Source organism: Coregonus lavaretus (assembly GCF_964263955.1).
Source record: "Coregonus lavaretus genome assembly, contig: HAP1_SCAFFOLD_1302, whole genome shotgun sequence".
In the NCBI taxonomy this organism is placed as follows: Eukaryota; Metazoa; Chordata; class Actinopteri; order Salmoniformes; family Salmonidae; genus Coregonus; species Coregonus lavaretus.
Genome location: NW_028158323.1, coordinates 88,589 through 111,326, shown reverse-complemented (window position 1 = coordinate 111,326; position 22,738 = coordinate 88,589). Strand labels below are relative to the sequence as shown.

At 49.8% G+C, this 22,738-nt stretch overlaps 1 protein-coding gene across 2 annotated transcripts in view; it reads right to left on the bottom strand.

The window, feature by feature from the left end:
- Positions 1–1,179: 1,179 nt before the first annotated feature.
- Positions 1,180–22,738, bottom strand: part of LOC311124163 (exportin-T) — a 54,545-nt gene continuing 32,986 nt past the window's right edge. For both annotated transcript variants that reach the window (XM_084198359.1, XM_084198360.1), the window contains 16 exons: positions 22,488–22,526; positions 22,205–22,267; positions 21,708–21,832; positions 21,454–21,598; positions 21,230–21,349; positions 20,980–21,074; positions 19,627–19,696; positions 13,777–14,015; positions 11,381–11,666; positions 10,088–10,277; positions 9,574–9,690; positions 3,716–3,831; positions 3,558–3,605; positions 3,349–3,420; positions 3,183–3,239; positions 1,180–1,835 (listed from right to left, as the gene is read on the bottom strand). In XM_084198359.1, coding sequence (XP_084054485.1) covers positions 1,809–1,835; positions 3,183–3,239; positions 3,349–3,420; positions 3,558–3,605; positions 3,716–3,831; positions 9,574–9,690; positions 10,088–10,277; positions 11,381–11,666; positions 13,777–14,015; positions 19,627–19,696; positions 20,980–21,074; positions 21,230–21,349; positions 21,454–21,598; positions 21,708–21,832; positions 22,205–22,267; positions 22,488–22,526 — 1,809 coding nt within the window. In that variant the 3' untranslated portion in view covers positions 1,180–1,808. The remainder of the gene's footprint in view (positions 1,836–3,182; positions 3,240–3,348; positions 3,421–3,557; positions 3,606–3,715; positions 3,832–9,573; positions 9,691–10,087; positions 10,278–11,380; positions 11,667–13,776; positions 14,016–19,626; positions 19,697–20,979; positions 21,075–21,229; positions 21,350–21,453; positions 21,599–21,707; positions 21,833–22,204; positions 22,268–22,487; positions 22,527–22,738) is intronic.

Sequence of the window (22,738 nt, the reverse complement as noted above, 5' to 3'; positions counted from 1 at the left end):
CTTCCTCTTGCAGGAACTGCTGACACACTCCAGCCACATGAGGTCTAGCATTGTCTTGCATTAGGAGGAACCCAGGGCCAACCGCACCAGCATATGGTCTCACAAGGGGTCTGAGGATCTCATCTCGGTACCTAATGGCAGTCAGGCTACCTCTAGCGAGCACATGGAGGGCTGTGCGGCCCCTCAAAGAAATGCCACCCCACACCATGACTGACCCACCCGCCAAACCGGTCATGCTGGAGGATGTTGCAGGCAGCAGAACGTTCTCCACGGCGTCTCCAGACTCTGTCACATGTGCTCAGTGTGAACCTGCTTTCATCTGTGAAGGGCACAGGGCGCCAGTGGCGAATTTGCCAATCTTGGTGTTCTCTGGCAAATGCCAAACGTCCTGCACGGTGTTGGGCTGTAAGCACAACCCCCACCTGTGGACGTCGGGCCCTCATACCACCCTCATGGAGTCTGTTTCTGACCGTTTGAGCAGACACATGCACATTTGTGGCCTGCTGGAGGTCATTTTGCAGGGCTCTGGCAGTGCTCCTCCTGCTCTTCCTTGCACAAAGGCGGAGGTAGCAGTCCTGCTGCTGGGTTGTTGCCCTCCTACGGCCTCCTCCACGTCTCCTGATGTACTGGCCTGTCTCCTGGTAGCGCCTCCATGCTCTGGACACTACGCTGACAGACACAGCAAACCTTCTTGCCACAGCTCGCATTGATGTGCCATCCTGGATGAGCTGCACTACCTGAGCCACTTGTGTGGGTTGTAGACTCCGTCTCATGCTACCACTAGAGTGAAAGCACCGCCAGCATTCAAAAGTGACCAAAACATCAGCCAGGAAGCATAGGAACTGAGAAGTGGTCTGTGGTCACCAACTGCAAAACCAGTCCTTTATTGGGGGTGTCTTGCTAATTGCCTATAATTTCCACCTGTTGTCTATTCCATTTGCACAACAGCATGTGAAATGTATTGTCAATCAGTGTTGCTTCCTAAGTGGACAGTTTGATTTCACAGAAGTGTGATTGACTTGGAGTTACATTGTGTTATTTAAGTGTTCCCTTTATTTTTTTGAGCAGTGTATATACCAGGAGCATGTCATCCACTGTAAGTCACTTCAAAAAAAAAAAAAAAAGACATCCTTCCTCAACCGTTCCATTTCTTCCACAACATAAAAATCTAGAAAAATATCAAGCCGGCCCTTTTTTTATTTGTTCCATCAATTCATTCACAGGGCAGAGAGAAACAGACCTCCACGTCCAACACAACCACTCAAATGAAAAACATCTTGGAGACATTAAAAAAAAACTCGTTATTTTTAAACTAATAAATAAATCCTACTTAAGTTCGGGTCATTGTTAGCTCATTACCAAAACATTTTTTTTAAAGTAGGCAAAAGGAAAGATGAGGCTTCAGACTTGCTCATGGATACTAATACGGAAGTCCCGTTCCATAACCCCTCCCTCTACACTCTAGTTTACTTCCTGTATTGCAGAGAATCCAAGCGATCACATCTTCACCTGACCAGGGTGCCACCCCAGACGGAGGGCACGTCCCTGATTGGGCCTGGATCAGCGGAGGGGGTGTGGTCAACCCCGGTGAAAGCCTCCTTGACCACTGGTGTTCTTGGCTCCGTTCCCTCCCACGTGGACAGGAAGGGCGGGGTTATGCAGTCACCTTCAGAAGTGCTAAGGCCGCTCCTATGCTAAGCTCTCCGTCTTTAAGCTCTCTCTCTGTCCGTAGTGAGTGGTCCTATCTCACTACCAGTCTTCTCTTAGTTTCCAGTGTCCCCTCTCAATCCTTCCAATTGGGTTCTTATTTACAGTTTGGCTCGCTGAAAGAAAGCCTGTGGAGAGAGAGAGAGACACAGAGACAGGGAGACAGAGAGACAGACACAGAGACAGGGAGACAGAGAGAGAGACAGAGCGAGAGAGACCGAGACGGAGACAGAGAGAGAGACACAGAGAGAGACACAGAGAGAGAGACAGAGAGAATCTTGTCAGATGTTCTGTTATTGCTAGTACCAAGACGTGGCCTACTGAGTGGAGGAAACAGTTTTAGGTTGCTAGTATCAAGACGTGGCCTACTGAGTGGAGGAAACAGTTTTAGGTTGCTAGTACCAAGACGTGGCCTACTGAGTGGAGGAAACAGTTTTAGGTTGCTAGTACCAAGACGTGGCCTACTGAGTGGAGGAAACAGTTTTAGGTTGCTAGTACCAAGACGTGGCCTACTGAGTGGAGGAAACAGTTTTAGGTTGCTAGTACCAAGACGTGGCCTACTGAGTGGAGGAAACAGTTTTAGGTTGCTAGTACCAAGACGTGGCCTACTGAGTGGAGGAAACAGTTTTAGGTTGCTAGTATCAAGACGTGGCCTACTGAGTGGAGGAAACAGTTTTAGGTTGCTAGTACCAAGACGTGGCCTACTGAGTGGAGGAAACAGTTTTAGGTTGCTAGTACCAAGACGTGGCCTACTGAGTGGAGGAAACAGTTTTAGGTTGCTAGTACCAAGACGTGGCCTACTGAGTGGAGGAAACAGTTTTAGGTTGCTAGTACCAAGACGTGGCCTACTGAGTGGAGGAAACAGTTTTAGGTTGCTAGTACCAAGACGTGGCCTACTGAGTGGAGGAAACAGTTTTAGGTTGCTAGTACCAAGACGTGGCCTACTGAGTGGAGGAAACAGTTTTAGGTTGCTAGTACCAAGACGTGGCCTACTGAGTGGAGGAAACAGTTTTAGGTTGCTAGTACCAAGACGTGGCCTACTGAGTGGAGGAAACAGTTTTAGGTTGCTAGTACCAAGACGTGGCCTACTGAGTGGAGGAAACAGTTTTAGGTTGCTAGTACCAAGACGTGGCCTACTGAGTGGAGGAAACAGTTTTAGGTTGCTAGTACCAAGACGTGGCCTACTGAGTGGAGGAAACAGTTTTAGGTTGCTAGTACCAAGACGTGGCCTACTGAGTGGAGGAAACAGTTTTAGGTTGCTAGTACCAAGACGTGGCCTACTGAGTGGAGGAAACAGTTTTAGGTTGCTAGTACCAAGACGTGGCCTACTGAGTGGAGGAAACAGTTTTAGGTTGCTAGTACCAAGACATGCTACTGAGTGGAGGAAACAGTTTTAGGTTGCTAGTACCAAGGCGTGGCCTACTGAGTGGAACTGTTTCTAAAGGTGTTAAGGCAACAACCAGCTGACAACGTACCTTAATGTAGTTTTTGAGGACCTTGACGTCTGGCTGCTGAAGCACTTGGCACAGTTCCTGTGAGAGGAGGAAGAGTTACAGAACTAGAAAAGGTACATTTCCTGAACAACGTGCGCGTGTGTGCTCGATTCAGCTGTGATTTGATTGGCTTATGCGACAGTGGTACCTGTGTGATTTCCGGTGACACCTGTAGAGACGGCAGGTACACCTGTTGGAGGTACTGGATAAACTCTGGACCCTGCAGACCAGGAAGTACAAAACATTACATGACAAACACCATGATGTCATCCATATAAAGGTCCAAGGTTTAAGTTAGATCAAGTTCTCAACAAGTCGAGCATTGTGAAGACTAAGAAACCAAAAGTGAAGCTTTACCCTTTTGAGATGAATCATTTTCAACGTGAGCGCACACTCTGACAACGTCTGAAATACAGAAAAAGTTTTGAGTTTTGTTTTGTCAAATGAGTCAAACTTCCGTTTATAGATGTAGAGGGATATTGTGTCTCTGATCAAATCTGGTTCCAGGTACTCACCAGGACGGTCTGAGCGTCTGTGAGATCAAAGGATGGTTTGAGGGGAGCCAGGAAGCATGCTGGGACTATGTGTTTATAGATGAAGTCTGGAAACCCAACCATACCGTCTTTACCTCCTGAAGGACAAACAGGCAAACAACAATCATCAGTCCAAGATCAAAACCTATAACCTCTACGGGATCTGTGTCCCGTATACGGGACGGTTGAGCTAACGTGCGCTAATGTGATTAGCATGACTGTTGTAAGTAACAGCAAACTTTCCAGGACATAGACCTGTCTTATATGGGCAGAAAGCTTACATTATTGTTAATCTAACTGCACTGTCCAATTTACAGTAGCTATTACAGTGAAAAGCGTATCACGGCAACTGGTTTGATACATTCACCTCTGAAGGTAAATAATGTACTTGCATTCAGTAATCTTGCTCCGATTGTCATCCTGAGGGTCCCAGAGATAAAATGTAGCATAGTTTTGTTTGATAAAATCCATTTTTAATATTCAAATGTAGGAACTGGTTCATTTCAAAGACAATGGAACACTTAATTTTATTTATTTAAAGAAAACGCATGTTTTTTTGTTTGTATTGTCTTTTACCAGATCTAATGTGTTATTCTCCTACATTAATTTCACATTTCCACCAACTTCAAAGTGTTTCCTTTCAAATGGTATCAATAATATGCAAATCCTTGTTTCAGGTCCTGAGCTACAGGCAGTTAGATCTGGGTTTTTCTTTAGGCAAAAATGGTCCGATCCTTAAGAGGTTAACTAACACCATGGGTGTATTCATTAAACAACAATCATCAGTCCAAGATCAAAACGTTTAACTAACACCAGGGGCATATTCATTAGTGCACATTGTAGCAAACCATAGCAAAAATGTTTTGCAACGAAAGCAAGCGTTTCTATTTGGACAAATTCAGCAATGGTCCCAGCCCGTTTGGTTTCTAGTGAATACACCCCAGTCCAAGGCAGAAACATTGAACTAATATCTGCCGGTCATGTTTCCAGAGCAATTCCTCCTATCTGGCTCAAAGGACCCTTTCTGTCTTGGGACCAACAGCAGCAGACAGGTGGATGTATACGGCTGTCTTGGGACCAACAGCAGACAGGGGGATGTATACGGCTGTCTTGGGACCAACAACAGCAGACAGGGGGATGTATACGTCTGTCTTGGGACCAACAACAGACAGGTGGATGTATACGGCTGTCTTGGGACCAACAGCAGACAGGGGGATGTATACGGCTGTCTTGGGACCAACAGCAGACAGGGGGATGTATACGGCTGTCTTGGGACCAACAGCAGACAGGTGGATGTATACGGCTGTCTTGGGACCAACAGCAGACAGGTGGATGTATACGGCTGTCTTGGGACCAACAACAGCAGACAGGGGGATGTATACGGCTGTCTTGGGACCAACAGCAGACAGGTGGATGTATACGGCTGTCATGGGACCAACAACAGACAGGTGGATGTATACGGCTGTCTTGGGACCAACAACAGACAGGTGGATGTATACGGCTGTCATGGGACCAACAACAGACAGGTGGATGTATACGGCTGTCTTGGGACCAACAACAGACAGGTGGATGTATACGGCTGTCTTGGGACCAACAACAGACAGGTGGATGTATACGGCTGTCTTGGGACCAACAGCAGACAGGGGGATGTATACGGCTGTCTTGGGACCAATAACAGACAGGGGGATGTATACGGCTGTCTTGGGACCAACAACAGCAGACAGGGGGATGTATACGGCTGTCTTGGGACCAACAGCAGACAGGGGGATGTATACGGCTGTCTTGGGACCAACAGCAGACAGGGGGATGTATACGGCTGTCTTGGGACCAACAGCAGACAGGGGGATGTATACGGCTGTCTTGGGACCAACAGCAGACAGGGGGATGTATACGGCTGTCTTGGGACCAACAGCAGACAGGGGGATGTATACGGCTGTCTTGGGACCAACAGCAGACAGGGGGATGTATACGGCTGTCTTGGGACCAACAGCAGACAGGGGGATGTATACGGCTGTCTTGGGACCAACAGCAGACAGGGGGATGTATACGGCTGTCTTGGGACCAACAGCAGACAGGTGGATGTATACGGCTGTCTTGGGACCAACAGCAGACAGGTGGATGTATACGGCTGTCTTGGGACCAACAACAGCAGACAGGGGGATGTATACGGCTGTCTTGGGACCAACAACAGACAGGTGGATGTATACGGCTGTCTTGGGACCAACAGCAGACAGGGGGATGTATACGTCTGTCTTGGGACCAACAACAGACAGGTGGATGTATACGGCTGTCTTGGGACCAACAACAGCAGAGAGGTGGATGTATACGGCTGTCTTGGGACCAACAGCAGACAGGTGGATGTATACGGCTGTCTTGGGACCAACAGCAGACAGGGGGATGTATACGGCTGTCTTGGGAACAACAGCAGACAGGGGGATGTATACGGCTGTCTTGGGTCCAACAGCAGACAGGGGGATGTATACGGCTGTCTTGGAACCAACAGCAGACAGGGGGATGTATACGGCTGTCTTGGGACCAACAGCAGACAGGGGGATGTATACGGCTGTCTTGGAACCAACAGCAGACAGGGGGATGTATACGGCTGTCTTGGGACCAACAGCAGACAGGGGGATGTATACGGCTGTCTTGGGACCAACAACAGCAGAGAGGTGGATGTATACGGCTGTCTTGGGACCAACAGCAGACAGGGGGATGTATACGGCTGTCTTGGGACCAACAGCAGACAGGGGGATGTATACGGCTGTCTTGGGACCAACAGCAGACAGGGGGATGTATACGGCTGTCTTGGGACCAACAGCAGACAGGGGGATGTATACGGCTGTCTTGGGACCAACAGCAGACAGGGGGATGTATACGGCTGTCTTGGGACCAACAGCAGACAGGGGGATGTATACGGCTGTCTTGGGACCAACAACAGACAGGTGGATGTATACGGCTGTCTTGGGACCAACAACAGACAGGGGGATGTATACGGCTGTCTTGGGACCAACAGCAGACAGGTGGATGTATACGGCTGTCTTGAGACCAACAGCAGACAGGTGGATGTATACGGCTGTCTTGGGACCAACAGCAGACAGGTGGATGTATACGGCTGTCTTGGGACCAACAGCAGACAGGGGGATGTATACGGCTGTCTTGGGACCAACAGCAGACAGGGGGATGTATACGGCTGTCTTGGGACCAACAGCAGACAGGGGGATGTATACGGCTGTCTTGGGACCAATAACAGACAGGGGGATGTATACGGCTGTCTTGGGACCAATAACAGCAGACAGGTGGATGTATACGGCTGTCTTGGGACCAACAACAGCAGACAGGGGGATGTATACGGCTGTCTTGGGACCAACAACAGCAGACAGGGGGATGTATACGGCTGTCTTGGGACCAACAACAGACAGGTGGATGTATACGGCTGTCTTGGGACCAACAACAGCAGACAGGTGGATGTATACGGCTGTCTTGGGACCAACAACAGACAGGGGGATGTATACGGCTGTCTTGGGACCAACAGCAGACAGGGGGATGTATACGGCTGTCTTGGGACCAACAGCAGACAGGGGGATGTATACGGCTGTCTTGGGACCAACAACAGACAGGGGGATGTATACGGCTGTCTTGGGACCAACAGACAGGGGGATGTATACGGCTGTCTTGGGACCAACAGCAGACAGGGGGATGTATACGGCTGTCTTGGGACCAACAGCAGACAGGGGGATGTATACGGCTGTCTTGGGACCAATAACAGACAGGGGGATGTATACGGCTGTCTTGGGACCAACAACAGCAGACAGGGGGATGTATACGGCTGTCTTGGGACCAACAGCAGACAGGGGGATGTATACGGCTGTCTTGGGACCAACAACAGACAGGGGGATGTATACGGCTGTCTTGGGACCAACAGCAGACAGGTGGATGTATACGGCTGTCTTGGGACCAACAACAGACAGGGGGATGTATACGGCTGTCTTGGGACCAACAGCAGACAGGGGGATGTATACGGCTGTCTTGGGACCAACAGCAGACAGGGGGATGTATACGGCTGTCTTGGGACCAACAGCAGACAGGGGGATGTATACGGCTGTCTTGGGACCAACAGCAGACAGGGGGATGTATACGGCTGTCTTGGGACCAACAACAGCAGACAGGGGGATGTATACGGCTGTCTTGGGACCAACAACAGCAGACAGGGGGATGTATACGGCTGTCTTGGGACCAACAACAGACAGGGGGATGTATACGGCTGTCTTGGGACCAACAGCAGACAGGGGGATGTATACGGCTGTCTTGGGACCAACAACAGCAGACAGGGGGATGTATACGGCTGTCTTGGGACCAACAACAGCAGACAGGTGGATGTATACGGCTGTCTTGGGACCAACAACAGCAGACAGGGGGATGTATACGGCTGTCTTGGAACCAACAACAGACAGGTGGATGTATACGGCTGTCTTGGGACCAACAGCAGACAGGGGGATGTATACGGCTGTCTTGGGACCAACAGCAGACAGGTGGATGTATACGGCTGTCTTGGGACCAACAGCAGACAGGTGGATGTATACGGCTGTCTTGGGACCAACAGCAGACAGGGGGATGTATACGGCTGTCTTGGGACCAACAGCAGACAGGGGGATGTATACGGCTGTCTTGGGACCAACAACAGCAGACAGGTGGATGTATACGGCTGTCTTGGGACCAACAGCAGACAGGGGGATGTATACGGCTGTCTTGGGACCAACAGCAGACAGGGGGATGTATACGGCTGTCTTGGGACCAACAGCAGCAGACAGGGGGATGTATACGGCTGTCTTGGGACCAACAGCAGCAGACAGGGGGATGTATACGGCTGTCTTGGGACCAACAGCAGACAGGGGGATGTATACGGCTGTCTTGGGACCAACAGCAGCAGAGAGGTGGATGTATACGGCTGTCTTGGGACCAACAGCAGCAGACAGGGGGGTGTATACGGCTGTCTTGGGACCAACAGCAGACAGGGGGATGTATACGGCTGTCTTGGGACCAACAGCAGCAGACAGGGGGATGTATACGGCTGTCTTGGGACCAACAGCAGACAGGTGGATGTATACGGCTGTCTTGGGAACAACAACAGACAGGGGGATGTATACGGCTGTCTTGGGACCAACAACAGCAGACAGGTGGATGTATACGGCTGTCTTGGGACCAACAGCAGACAGGGGGATGTATACGGCTGTCTTGGGACCAACAGCAGACAGGGGGATGTATACGGCTGTCTTGGGACCAACAGCAGCAGACAGGTGGATGTATACGGCTGTCTTGGGACCAACAGCAGCAGAGAGGTGGATGTATACGGCTGTCTTGGGACCAACAGCAGACAGGTGGATGTATACGGCTGTCTTGGGACCAACAGCAGACAGGGGGATGTATACGGCTGTCTTGGGACCAACAGCAGCAGAGAGGTGGATGTATACGGCTGTCTTGGGACCAACAGCAGACAGGTGGATGTATACGGCTGTCTTGGGACCAACAGCAGCAGACAGGGGGATGTATACGGCTGTCTTGGGACCAGCAGCAGACAGGTGGATGTATACGGCTGTCTTGGGACCAACAGCAGCAGAGAGGTGGATGTATACGGCTGTCTTGGAACCAACAACAGACAGGTGGATGTATACGGCTGTCTTGGGACCAACAGCAGCAGACAGGGGGATGTATACGGCTGTCTTGGGACCAGCAGCAGACAGGGGGATGTATACGGCTGTCTTGGGACCAACAACAGCAGACAGGGGGATGTATACGTCTGTCTACGGAGGAAAAAAGGAGTCACGTTCTCATGTTTTTCTTACCCCAGAGTTCCACCAGCTTGGAAAGGATGATGAAGCATGTCTTCTGGGCGATCGGGTCGGGGAAGTCTACAGCTCCCTGGATGATGGTGAACAGAACCCGCTCGATGTTCTCAACACCTGGGGAGGAACCACACAGTGAGAACCCTGGAGAACCACACAACAGAAACATTTATAGCGGAGGAATCACACCACACACACTTAATGTTCTCAACACCTGGGTAACAGAACACACACACACACACACACACACTAAAAACCCTGAGGAACCACACACACTTAGAACCCGGAGGAACCACACAATACACACACTTAGAACCCGGAGGAACCACACAATACACACACTTAGAACCCGGAGGAACCACACAATACACACACTTAGAACCCGGAGGAACCACACAATACACACACTTAGAACCCGGAGGAACCACACAATACACACACTTAGAACCCGGAGGAACCACACAATACACACACTTAGAACCCAGAGGAACTCCCCCCTCCCCCCACTACTCACCCTGGTTGGCCATGACTTCGTTCATCCCACTGGAGGCTATAGTCTGTATGAAGGTAAAGTAGCTCCTCCGTAACATCTGTTTCTCCAGGGCTGCTGCCTGGTCGTTGTCCTCGGCAGGCCGACACAACACCTCAAAGATGGCCAGGACCAGAGGCATGAACACCTGCTGAAGGAACGGAGACACCTGGTCCTGGGGAGGAGAGAGAGACATGACCAGAGGCATGAACACCTGGTCCTGGGGAGGAGAGAGAGACATGACCAGAGGCATGAACACCTGGTCCTGGGGAGGAGAGAGAGACATGACCAGAGGCATCAACACCTGGTCCTGGGGAGGAGACACCTGGTCCTGGGGAGGAGAGAGAGACATGACCAGAGGCATGAACACCTGGTCCTGGGGAGGAGAGAGAGACATGACCAGAGGCATGAACACCTGGTCCTGGGAAGGAGAGAGAGACATGACCAGAGGCATCAACACCTGGTCCTGGGGAGGAGAGAGAGACATGACCAGAGGCATCAACACCTGGTCCTGGGGAGGAGAGAGAGACATAACCAGAGGCATCAACACCTGGTCCTGGGGAGGAGACACCTGGTCCTGGGGAGGAGAGAGAGACATGACCAGAGGCATGAACACCTGGTCCTGGGGAGGAGACACCTGGTCCTGGGGAGGAGAGAGAGACATGACCAGAGGCATCAACACCTGGTCCTGGGGAGGAGAGAGAGACATGACCAGAGGCATCAACACCTGGTCCTGGGGAGGAGAGAGAGACATGACCAGAGGCATCAACACCTGGTCCTGGGGAGGAGACACCTGGTCCTGGGGAGGAGAGAGAGACATGACCAGAGGCATCAACACCTGGTCCTGGGGAGGAGACACCTGGTCCTGGGGAGGAGAGAGAGACATGACCAGAGGCATCAACACCTGGTCCTGGGGAGGAGAGAGAGACATGACCAGAGGCATGAACACCTGGTCCTGGGGAGGAGAGAGCGACATGACCAGAGGCATCAACACCTGGTCCTGGGGAGGAGAGAGAGACATGACCAGAGGCATGAACACCTGGTCCTGGGGAGGAGAGAGAGACATGACCAGAGGCATGAACACCTGGTCCTGGGAAGGGGGGGGCTCTTCATAGACTGTCCCTACTTTTAGCTTGGCTCTTTTAGCTGGCATGTTTGCAGTCCCTACCATATATATATTCTAAGGGCCGGTTTCTTGGACTAAAACATTATTTCTATGGAGCTCCTCCTTGGTCCAGGAGTAGACTTCATCTGTCCAGAAAACCGGTCCCTGGTTACCTTGAACTTGGCAGTGATCTGGCTGATGAGTGGTATAAACTCCTGCAGGTCCTTGGCCTCGCAGTCCTTCAGCATGTGTTCTGATGCAGCCGGGACGAAGGGGAGGACCTCTTCTTCTAGACAGATGATCATGCGGTGGAGGAAGGAGCGCACCGCGCTGCGCAGCGACCCCCTCTGGACAGGACAGCTCAGTGCAGGCAGGAAGGTCTGCAGGCAGTCTCTGTAGACCTCAGAACATCCACACTGCTTCACTGTCTGCTTGTTGCTGAACGCCTTACTGGTGCGACTAGAGAGAGGAGAGGGGGGGAGAGAGAGGGGGAGAGAGGGGGGGGGGAGAGAGAGGGGGGGGAGAGAGGGGGGGAGAGAGAGGGGGAGAGAGGGGGGGGGGGAGAGAGAGGGGGGGGAGAGAGAGGGGGAGAGAGAGGGGCGAGGCGAGGGGGAGAGAGGGGGGGCGGGAGAAAGAGAGAGGGGGGAGAGAGGGGGGGAGGGGGAGAGGGGGGGGAGAGAGGGGGGGAGGGGGAGAGGGGGGAGAGAGAGGGGGGGAGGGGGGAGAGAGAGGGGGGGAGGGGGGAGAGAGAGGGGGGCGGGAGAAAGAGAAATGGGGGAGAGAGGGGGGAGAGGGGGGGTGGAGAAAGAGAGACGGCGGGGGCGGGTGGGGGGAGAGATGTAGTGTTTGAATACAGTGTTGTTTGACATGACAACAAATGAAAACGCCAGGGAGGAGTTATAGTGACAGGGTAGGAACCAGAGTGTTGGTAAGTGTTTCCTAGGGGACCCAATAAACTTTGGCTACACTGAACGTTCTCTCTTAGATACTTCATGTTGGTAACATATTCATGCTTTGCGTATTCCTCTTTCATTTAGAAGATACTGTTGCACAAACATCATGCTGATTTAGGTCAACACCATAACTGGTACCAGGCTTTATAGCTAGCTACATTTGGTCTGACTCAATACATTTATTAGCTAGCTACGTTTGGTCTGACTCAGTACATTTATTAGCTAGCTACGTTTGGTCTGACTCAGTACATTTATTAGCTAGCTACGTTTGGTCTGACTCAGTACATTTATTAGCTAGCTACGTTTGGTCTGACTCAGTACATTTATTAGCTAGCTACGTTTGGTCTGACTCAGTACATTTATTAGCTAGCTACGTTTGGTCTGACTCAGTACATTTATTAGCTAGCTACGTTTGGTCTGACTCAGTACATTTATTAGCTAGCTACGTTTGGTCTGACTCAGTACATTTATTAGCTAGCTAGCCAACTAGCGATTAGCATTAGAGACTAACACGATTTAGCCACAACTTGCAAAAAAAAAAAAAAGACTAACTAGCTGTTTACAGACAGAAACACAAACTAATATTGTAATTATAGAACGCTTGTGGATTTCTATTAAAGAAGCAAAGTAGCATCGTTGTCAACATGTTGTTGCATGCGCTGCGTTGACCATGTAGTGGTCTGGGGGGTTGAGCAACAACAACAGAAAGGTGGGGCTGGATCTGTGTGGAAAGCAGCACGGAGACTGAAGACTCAACTAGCGGAGAAAACTAGAAAAATGGACGTTACACATGGCGGAGTAACGGATCACATTTAACAAACCAAAACACTGAAATACCGTTACAGCAGGGCGAGTAAAAACTACAAACCGGTCCGTGCATCAATAACGGTATATCGTGAAAAAGGTATTCCAGGGCGGCCTGCCTCTCCTCCTGGGTTAGTGTATTTACCTAGCGAAGCCAACAGCGTGACTGAGACAGTCTGCCAGGGCACCCTGCCTCTCCTCCTGGGTTAGTGTATTTACCTAGCGAAGCCAACAGCGTGACTGAGACAGTCTGCCAGGGCACCCTGCCTCTCCTCCTGGGTTAGTGTATTTACCTAGCGAAGCCAACAGCGTGACTGAGACAGTCTGCCAGGGACACCCTGCCTCTCCTCCTGGGTTAGTGTATTTACCTAGCGAAGCCGACAGCGTGACTGAGACAGTCTGCCAGGGCGGCCTGCCTCTCCTCCTGGGTTAGTGTATTTACCTAGCGAAGCCAACAGCGTGACTGAGACAGTCTGCCAGGGCACCCTGCCTCTCCTCCTGGGTTAGTGTATTTACCTAGCGAAGCCAACAGCGTGACTGAGACAGTCTGCCAGGGCGGCCTGCCTCTCCTCCTGGGTTAGTGTATTTACCTAGCGAAGCCGACAGCGTGACTGAGACAGTCTGCCAGGGCACCCTGCCTCTCCTCCTGGGTTAGTGTATTTACCTAGCGAAGCCAACAGCGTGACTGAGACAGTCTGCCAGGGCGGCCTGCCTCTCCTCCTGGGTTAGTGTATTTACCTAGCGAAGCCAACAGCGTGACTGAGACAGTCTGCCAGGGCACCCTGCCTCTCCTCCTGGGTTAGTGTATTTACCTAGCGAAGCCAACAGCGTGACTGAGACAGTCTGCCAGTGCGGCCTGCCTCTCCTCCTCTCCCTCGGAGGCCAGTTTGGCCAGCAGCAGACGGAAGGCGTCGGTCAGCGGGGTCAGCAGTGATCTCATCAGAGCCTGCTTCCTCTCGGCAGGACTCTCTCCGTGGACAATCAACACCCCCGCCGTCTCAAACATAAACAGCTGGTCATCGCTGGTCAGCAGCGCCGGGAAACCGTTATCCTAGGGTACACATGGGGAGGGTAAGGTAGGTCAGTGAAGAGAGAGAGCTGTAGAGGGTAATGTACAGAGGGTAAGGTAGGTCAGTGAAGAGAGAGAGAGCTGTAGAGGGTAATGTACAGAGGGTAAGGTAGGTCAGTGAAGAGAGAGAGAGCTGTAGAGGGTAATGTACAGAGGGTAAGGTAGGTCAGTGAAGAGAGAGAGTGCTGTAGAGGGTAATGTACAGAGGGTAAGGTAGGTCAGTGAAGAGAGAGAGAGCTGTAGAGGGTAATGTACAGAGGGTAAGGTAGGTCAGTGAAGAGAGAGAGAGCTGTAGAGGGTAATGTACAGAGGGTAAGGTAGGTCAGTGAAGAGAGAGAGCTGTAGAGGGTAATGTACAGAGGGTAAGGTAGGTCAGTGAAGAGAGAGAGCTGTAGAGGGTAATGTACAGAGGGTAAGGTAGGTCAGTGAAGAGAGAGAGTGCTGTAGAGGGTAATGTACAGAGGGTAAGGTAGGTCAGTGAAGAGAGAGAGAGCTGTAGAGGGTAATGTACAGAGGGTAAGGTAGGTCAGTGAAGAGAGAGAGAGCTGTAGAGGGTAATGTACAGAGGGTAAGGTAGGTCAGTGAAGAGAGAGCTGTAGAGGGTAATGTACAGAGGGTAAGGTAGGTCAGTGAAGAGAGAGAGCTGTAGAGGGTAATGTACAGAGGGTAAGGTAGGTCAGTGAAGAGAGAGAGCTGTAGAGGGTAATGTACAGAGGGTAAGGTAGGTCAGTGAAGAGAGAGAGTGCTGTAGAGGGTAATGTACAGAGGGTAAGGTAGGTCAGTGAAGAGAGAGAGAGAGAGCTGTAGAGGGTAATGTACAGAGGGTAAGGTAGGTCAGTGAAGAGAGAGAGAGAGAGCTGTAGAGGGTAATGTACAGAGGGTAAGGTAGGTCAGTGAAGAGAGAGAGAGAGAGCTGTAGAGGGTAATGTACAGAGGGTAAGGTAGGTCAGTGAAGAGAGAGAGAGCTGTAGAGGGTAATGTACAGAGGGTAAGGTAGGTCAGTGAAGAGAGAGCTGTAGAGGGTAATGTACAGAGGGTAAGGTAGGTCAGTGAAGAGAGAGAGCTGTAGAGGGTAATGTACAGAGGGTAAGGTAGGTCAGTGAAGAGAGAGAGCTGTAGAGGGTAATGTACAGAGGGTAAGGTAGGTCAGTGAAGAGAGAGAGAGCTGTAGAGGGTAATGTACAGAGGGTAAGGTAGGTCAGTGAAGAGAGAGAGTGCTGTAGAGGGTAATGTACAGAGGGTAAGGTAGGTCAGTGAAGAGAGAGAGAGCTGTAGAGGGTAATGTACAGAGGGTAAGGTAGGTCAGTGAAGAGAGAGAGAGCTGTAGAGGGTAATGTACAGAGGGTAAGGTAGGTCAGTGAAGAGAGAGAGCTGTAGAGGGTAATGTACAGAGGGTAAGGTAGGTCAGTGAAGAGAGAGAGCTGTAGAGGGTAATGTACAGAGGGTAAGGTAGGTCAGTGAAGAGAGAGAGTGCTGTAGAGGGTAATGTACAGAGGGTAAGGTAGGTCAGTGAAGAGAGAGAGAGCTGTAGAGGGTAATGTACAGAGGGTAAGGTAGGTCAGTGAAGAGAGAGAGAGCTGTAGAGGGTAATGTACAGAGGGTAAGGTAGGTCAGTGAAGAGAGAGCTGTAGAGGGTAATGTACAGAGGGTAAGGTAGGTCAGTGAAGAGAGAGAGCTGTAGAGGGTAATGTACAGAGGGTAAGGTAGGTCAGTGAAGAGAGAGAGCTGTAGAGGGTAATGTACAGAGGGTAAGGTAGGTCAGTGAAGAGAGAGAGTGCTGTAGAGGGTAATGTACAGAGGGTAAGGTAGGTCAGTGAAGAGAGAGAGAGAGAGCTGTAGAGGGTAATGTACAGAGGGTAAGGTAGGTCAGTGAAGAGAGAGAGAGAGAGCTGTAGAGGGTAATGTACAGAGGGTAAGGTAGGTCAGTGAAGAGAGAGAGAGAGAGCTGTAGAGGGTAATGTACAGAGGGTAAGGTAGGTCAGTGAAGAGAGAGAGAGCTGTAGAGGGTAATGTACAGAGGGTAAGGTAGGTCAGTGAAGAGAGAGCTGTAGAGGGTAATGTACAGAGGGTAAGGTAGGTCAGTGAAGAGAGAGAGCTGTAGAGGGTAATGTACAGAGGGTAAGGTAGGTCAGTGAAGAGAGAGAGCTGTAGAGGGTAATGTACAGAGGGTAAGGTAGGTCAGTGAAGAGAGAGAGAGCTGTAGAGGGTAATGTACAGAGGGTAAGGTAGGTCAGTGAAGAGAGAGAGTGCTGTAGAGGGTAATGTACAGAGGGTAAGGTAGGTCAGTGAAGAGAGAGAGAGCTGTAGAGGGTAATGTACAGAGGGTAAGGTAGGTCAGTGAAGAGAGAGAGAGCTGTAGAGGGTAATGTACAGAGGGTAAGGTAGGTCAGTGAAGAGAGAGAGCTGTAGAGGGTAATGTACAGAGGGTAAGGTAGGTCAGTGAAGAGAGAGAGCTGTAGAGGGTAATGTACAGAGGGTAAGGTAGGTCAGTGAAGAGAGAGAGTGCTGTAGAGGGTAATGTACAGAGGGTAAGGTAGGTCAGTGAAGAGAGAGAGAGCTGTAGAGGGTAATGTACAGAGGGTAAGGTAGGTCAGTGAAGAGAGAGAGAGCTGTAGAGGGTAATGTACAGAGGGTAAGGTAGGTCAGTGAAGAGAGAGCTGTAGAGGGTAATGTACAGAGGGTAAGGTAGGTCAGTGAAGAGAGAGAGCTGTAGAGGGTAATGTACAGAGGGTAAGGTAGGTCAGTGAAGAGAGAGAGCTGTAGAGGGTAATGTACAGAGGGTAAGGTAGGTCAGTGAAGAGAGAGAGTGCTGTAGAGGGTAATGTACAGAGGGTAAGGTAGGTCAGTGAAGAGAGAGAGAGAGAGCTGTAGAGGGTAATGTACAGAGGGTAAGGTAGGTCAGTGAAGAGAGAGAGAGAGAGCTGTAGAGGGTAATGTACAGAGGGTAAGGTAGGTCAGTGAAGAGAGAGAGAGAGAGCTGTAGAGGGTAATGTACAGAGGGTAAGGTAGGTCAGTGAAGAGAGAGAGAGCTGTAGAGGGTAATGTACAGAGGGTAAGGTAGGTCAGTGAAGAGAGAGCTGTAGAGGGTAATGTACAGAGGGTAAGGTAGGTCAGTGAAGAGAGAGAGCTGTAGAGGGTAATGTACAGAGGGTAAGGTAGGTCAGTGAAGAGAGAGAGCTGTAGAGGGTAATGTACAGAGGGTAAGGTAGGTCAGTGAAGAGAGAGAGTGCTGTAGAGGGTAATGTACAGAGGGTAAGGTAGGTCAGTGAAGAGAGAGAGAGAGAGCTGTAGAGGGTAATGTACAGAGGGTAAGGTAGGTCAGTGAAGAGAGAGAGAGAGAGCTGTAGAGGGTAATGTACAGAGGGTAAGGTAGGTCAGTGAAGAGAGAGAGAGAGAGCTGTAGAGGGTAATGTACAGAGGGTAAGGTAGGTCAGTGAAGAGAGAGAGAGCTGTAGAGGGTAATGGTATGACACCGTTCTCTTGGGGGAACATGTTAAATGTTATACTGTGGTTATGAGAAGTTATTTGGTATGGCAACAGGTGGCGACTTTAATAACTTGAATTAAAAGTGCAGGCCAAGCAGGAGAAGACGTGGGTGGTAAAATGTCTGGTCTGTGGTACATTTCACATTTCAGTCATTTAGCAGACGCTCTTATCCAGAGCGACTTAGTTAGTGAGTGCATACATTATTATTATTATGGGATTCGAACCCACAACCGTGGCGTTGCAAGCGCCATGCTCTACCAACTGAGCTACAGGGGAATACATGGTATTATGGGATGGTGATGTGATGAAGCTAAAGTTGAGGTAACTTACAGGGGAATCTAGCTCACGGTTTGTACAGACAGTGGGAAGTCAGATTCAACAACTTTCCAGTACTTTTTCAAAACAGTCATATTTATTTTCAAGGACCATCAATTTGTAATAGTTCCTAATATGCAATTGTTTCTAGTTACCACCAGATGGCAGTATATCGCCACCAGATTATAGTATATCGCCACCAGATTATAGTATATCGCCACCAGATTATAGTATATATCGCCACCAGATTATAGTATATATCGCCACCAGATGGCAGTATATCGCCACCAGATGGCAGTATATCGCCACAAACTCATGAAAAAACCAAACTAACTTACAAGTTCTCCTCAATAATACATATTTCACTACTTATTGACTACATACAGGAGTGGTAAATCAGGATTGATGATGTAATTTGAGTAGTGATGAGCAGAGTTTTGGACACGCCTACTGGCGAACACACATTTCCAATTCACATTACTACACAATTCCATCTTAAGTGACTTTTTATTGGGCATTTGGGAATCTACTACTTAATAGCTACGAAACAGCGTCTTGCTTCTGACTGGCAGCGTTAGTGTCGTCGGTCGGTGTGGGCTGTGTGAGGAAAACGGGCACGTGAACGGCCACCAGAACGGCAGGAGCACGGCTGCCGCTTGTTAAAGCGGAATATTGCGGGCGCCCCCCGAGAATGGAAGGCGATTGGCAAAAAAAAAGCTCTGGAGGTTGTTGCAGAGAAAAAGATGTAGAAGTGGCGCCAGCGCAGTTCGCAGCGTTGTCTTTCCCCGTTCATGTGGCTCTTCAGGGCCGATTCACCCACAATGTCAAAGTCGGACGCATTTTTTGCACCTTACACAGTGTCGGTTGGTTGGGTCCAGTGGTGTAGTGGTAAAAAAGCTGGTTACATTATACTGAACAACAATATAAAAACGCAACATGTAAAGTGTTGGTCCCAGGTTTCATGAGCTGAAATAAAAGATCCCAGAAATGTTCCATACGCATAAAAAAGCAGGATGGAATTGACATTTTCCCGGCATATCGACGGGACGCTTGGCGGCGCCTAATCAGACGGTGCTGTACCTGCCTGGCTGAGTGGCATTGTGGGTGGAATGAGCGAGCTCACCTGGCAACCACAGCGTGAAACACATTAGGAAATAAAACTCAGTAGCCTGCCTGGAAATGAATTAATGTAACTTACAGGAGGACCTACCTCCAGCAAGTCTGTACAGGGTCATGTGTAGAGGGTCATGTATATGAGAGGAGAGGTAATTTACAGGAGGACCTACCTCCAGCAGGTCTGTACAGGGTCATGTGTAGAGGGTCATGTATATGAGAGGAGAGGTAATTTACAGGAGGACCTACCTCCAGCAGGTCTGTACAGGGTCATGTATATGAGAGGAGAGGTAATTTACAGGAGGACCTACCTCCAGCAGGTCTGTACAGGGTCATGTGTAGAGGGTCATGTATACGAGAGGAGAGGTAATTTACAGGAGGACCTACCTCCAGCAGGTCTGTACAGGGTCATGTGTATAGGGTCATGTGTATGAGGGGAGAGTTAACTCACAGGAGGACCTACCTCCAGCAGGTCTGTACAGGGTCATGTGTATAGGGTCATGTGTATGAGGGGAGAGTTAACTCACTGGAGGACCTACCTCCAGCAGGTCTGTACAGGGTCATGTGTAGAGGGTCATGTATATGAGAGGAGAGTTAACTCACTGGAGGACCTACCTCCAGCAGGTCTGTACAGGGTCATGTGTAGAGGGTCATGTATACGAGAGGAGAGTTAACTCACAGGAGGCGCTAGCTCCAGCAGGTCCTGTATCCTGGTCAGGATGTCTTCAACGAAGGAGTTCATGTGTTTACTGTCAACAGAGAACAGGGTTGGGGTCAATGATGACCTGGTGTTGACCTCCATGACATGGTACAACCAGAGTCTGTTGATAATATTGGGTCTGTCCCAACTGGCAGCCTATCCACTACAACAAGGACCCATAGAGCTCTGGTCTAAAGTAGTGCACTATATAGGGAATAGGGTGCCATTCTCTGGTCTAAAATAGTGGACTATATAGGGAATAGGGTGCCATTCTCTGGTCTAAAGTAGTGCACTATATAGGGAATAGGGTGCCATTCTCTGGTCTAAAGTAGTGCACTATATAGGGAATAGGGTGCCATTCTCTGGTCTAAAGTAGTGCACTATATAGGGAATAGGGTGCCATTCTCTGGTCTAAAGTAGTGCACTATATAGGGAATAGGGTGCCATTCTCTGGTCTAAAGTAGTGGACTATATAGGGAATAGGGTGCCATTCTCTGGTCTAAAGTAGTGCACTACATAGGGAATAGGGTGCCATTCTCTGGTCTAAAGTAGTGCACTATTCTGGGAATAGGGTGCCATTCTCTGGTCTAAAGTAGTGCACTATATAGGGAATAGGGTGCCATTCTCTGGTCTAAAGTAGTGCACTATATAGGGAATAGGGTGCCATTCTCTGGTCTAAAGTAGTGGACTATATAGGGAATAGGGTGCCATTCTCTGGTCTAAAGTAGTGCACTACATAGGGAATAGGGTGCCATTCTCTGGTCTAAAGTAGTGCACTATTCTGGGAATAGGGTGCCATTCTCTGGTCTAAAGTAGTGCACTATATAGGGAATAGGGTGCCATTCTCTGGTCTAAAGTAGTGCACTACATAGGGAATAGGGTGCCATTCTCTGGTCTAAAGTAGTGCACTACATAGGGAATAGGGTGCCATTCTCTGGTCTAAAGTAATGCACTATATAGGGAATAGGGTGCCATTCTCTGGTCTAAAGTAGTGCACTATATAGGGAATAGGGTGCCATTCTCTGGTCTAAAGTAGTGCACTATATAGGGAATAGGGTGCCATTCTCTGGTCTAAAGTAGTGCACTATATAGGGAATAGGGTGCCATTCTCTGGTCTAAAGTAGTGCACTATATAGGGAATAGGGTGCCATTCTCTGGTCTAAAGTAGTGCACTATATAGGGAATAGGGTACCATTCTCTGGTCTAAAGTAGTGCACTATATAGGGAATAGGGTGCCATTCTCTGGTCTAAAGTAGTGCACTATATAGGGAATAGGGGGCCAGTTGGGACTCCATCTAACGTGTGCTTAGTGACTGGTAGCGCTGGACTTACTGCAGTGTCTTGACGAATCGTGAGAAGAGGTAGGCCACTCTGCTGCGGACCTTTGGACTGCTGTGTCTCAGACCTCGATGGTCCAGAAAGGCCATCTACAGAACACAGACACACTGTGGTGGTACCAAACCTCCTTCCCAAGTATCCAAGGGTACACTCTCTCCCTCTACTCTCCTCAACACTGGGAGGACACTGCGTTAAGGTCGAAACAGAGAGAGTTCATTGATGATTCGGTGACTGCACTACTCACCAGGACGTTAGGAATGTGCTGCGGTTCCACGAGGAAGAACTTGTCGTAGCGAACGACCGTCTCAAAGAACTCCAGCGCCACAGAGGTGTGTTGGTACCCACTGAGCCCAGAGGAGACCAGCTGAGGGGACAGGAGAACACAGAAACATGGTGTCAGACTTTCCTGTGGGTTAGGGGGTCGTTAGTGGACTGGACCCTGGGTTGTTTTGGCTGGGAGTAACTCACCGTTCTCATCATATCCTGCAGGGCCGAGGTCTTGGCCGTGTCGCCAGAGAAGTGAGCGCCGTGAGACGCAGGCAGAGCCTCTCCCAGCATGTAGAGCAGCCGGATGGCCACCTCTACCTCCATGAATGGAGCCGTCTGCCACGTCCTGAGAGAGAGAGAGACGCACGCGCCATTAGGGTCCAGCCACGCACGCGCCATTAGGGTCCAGCCAAGTTTCTTGCCAACATTCTTTCGAAGGGTAAAGTTAGTCTTACTGCATGGTGCTGTTGAAAACCCTGCGCACAGCTTCCAGTAGCAGTTCGGGGGAAACCTGAGCCAGACGATCCAACAACATCTTCAACTGTTTCCTGTACTCTACAAACATCGCTTCATCCTCCCCCTGAGAGAGAGAGACAGAACACAGAAAGGAGAGAAAGGAAGAGGGGGGAGAGAGAAAGAGGGGGGAGAGAGAAAGAAGGGGGAGAGAGAGATGGATCGAGAGAAAGAGAGAGAAGGGGGGAGAGCGAGATGGATCGAGAGAGAGAGATGGACAGAGAGAGATGGACAGAGAGAGAGAGAATGATAGAGGGAAAGAGAGAGAAGGGGGGAGAGCGAGAGATGGATAGAGAGAAAGAGGGGGGAGAGATGAGAGAGAGAAGGGGGAGAAGGGAGAGAGAGATGGACAGACAGCGAGAGAGAGAGAGCGAGAGAAACTGAGAATGAGAATGCTCTTCAACTTCCCCACATTTTAAAAACTCAGACAAAGTTTTACCTCATTCTCAAAGTTGTACTCCTCATCATAAGTCAGTTTCTTCATGACTGCCAACATTATGGCCTGTTGAAACAGAGAGAGCAGGCAACATATTGGATACGTCTAGTAACAAGATGAAAGATGGTGGAACGTTAGGAAAGGGTTTAAAAGCTAGCGGTTGGTTTCCCAGAAGCAGATTCATTCTATTCCTGGAATAAAAAAAATATGTTCCGTTTTTTAGTTCAGGACAAGGCATAATCTCTGTCTGGGAAACCAGCCCAAAGAGTTTTTGATGAAATCGCACCTCAACGTTAGTTTTCTGTTGGTCTGTCAGCAGGGGGAACTAGAAGGGAGAGAGACAACAGAATGTTCTCATTATGAAACAACCATAATTCCTTCAATTCAAAGCAGTAAGTTGTTCCAGAAAGCAGGATAGGTTGGCCAGCTAACTTTGATAAACCGTCACACTCATACTTCAATGTGTTGTTGGTTGTAAAGTCAATTATACCATGCTAATTTCAAGTCTATATTTCTTGAAAATATGAAGTTATTTTA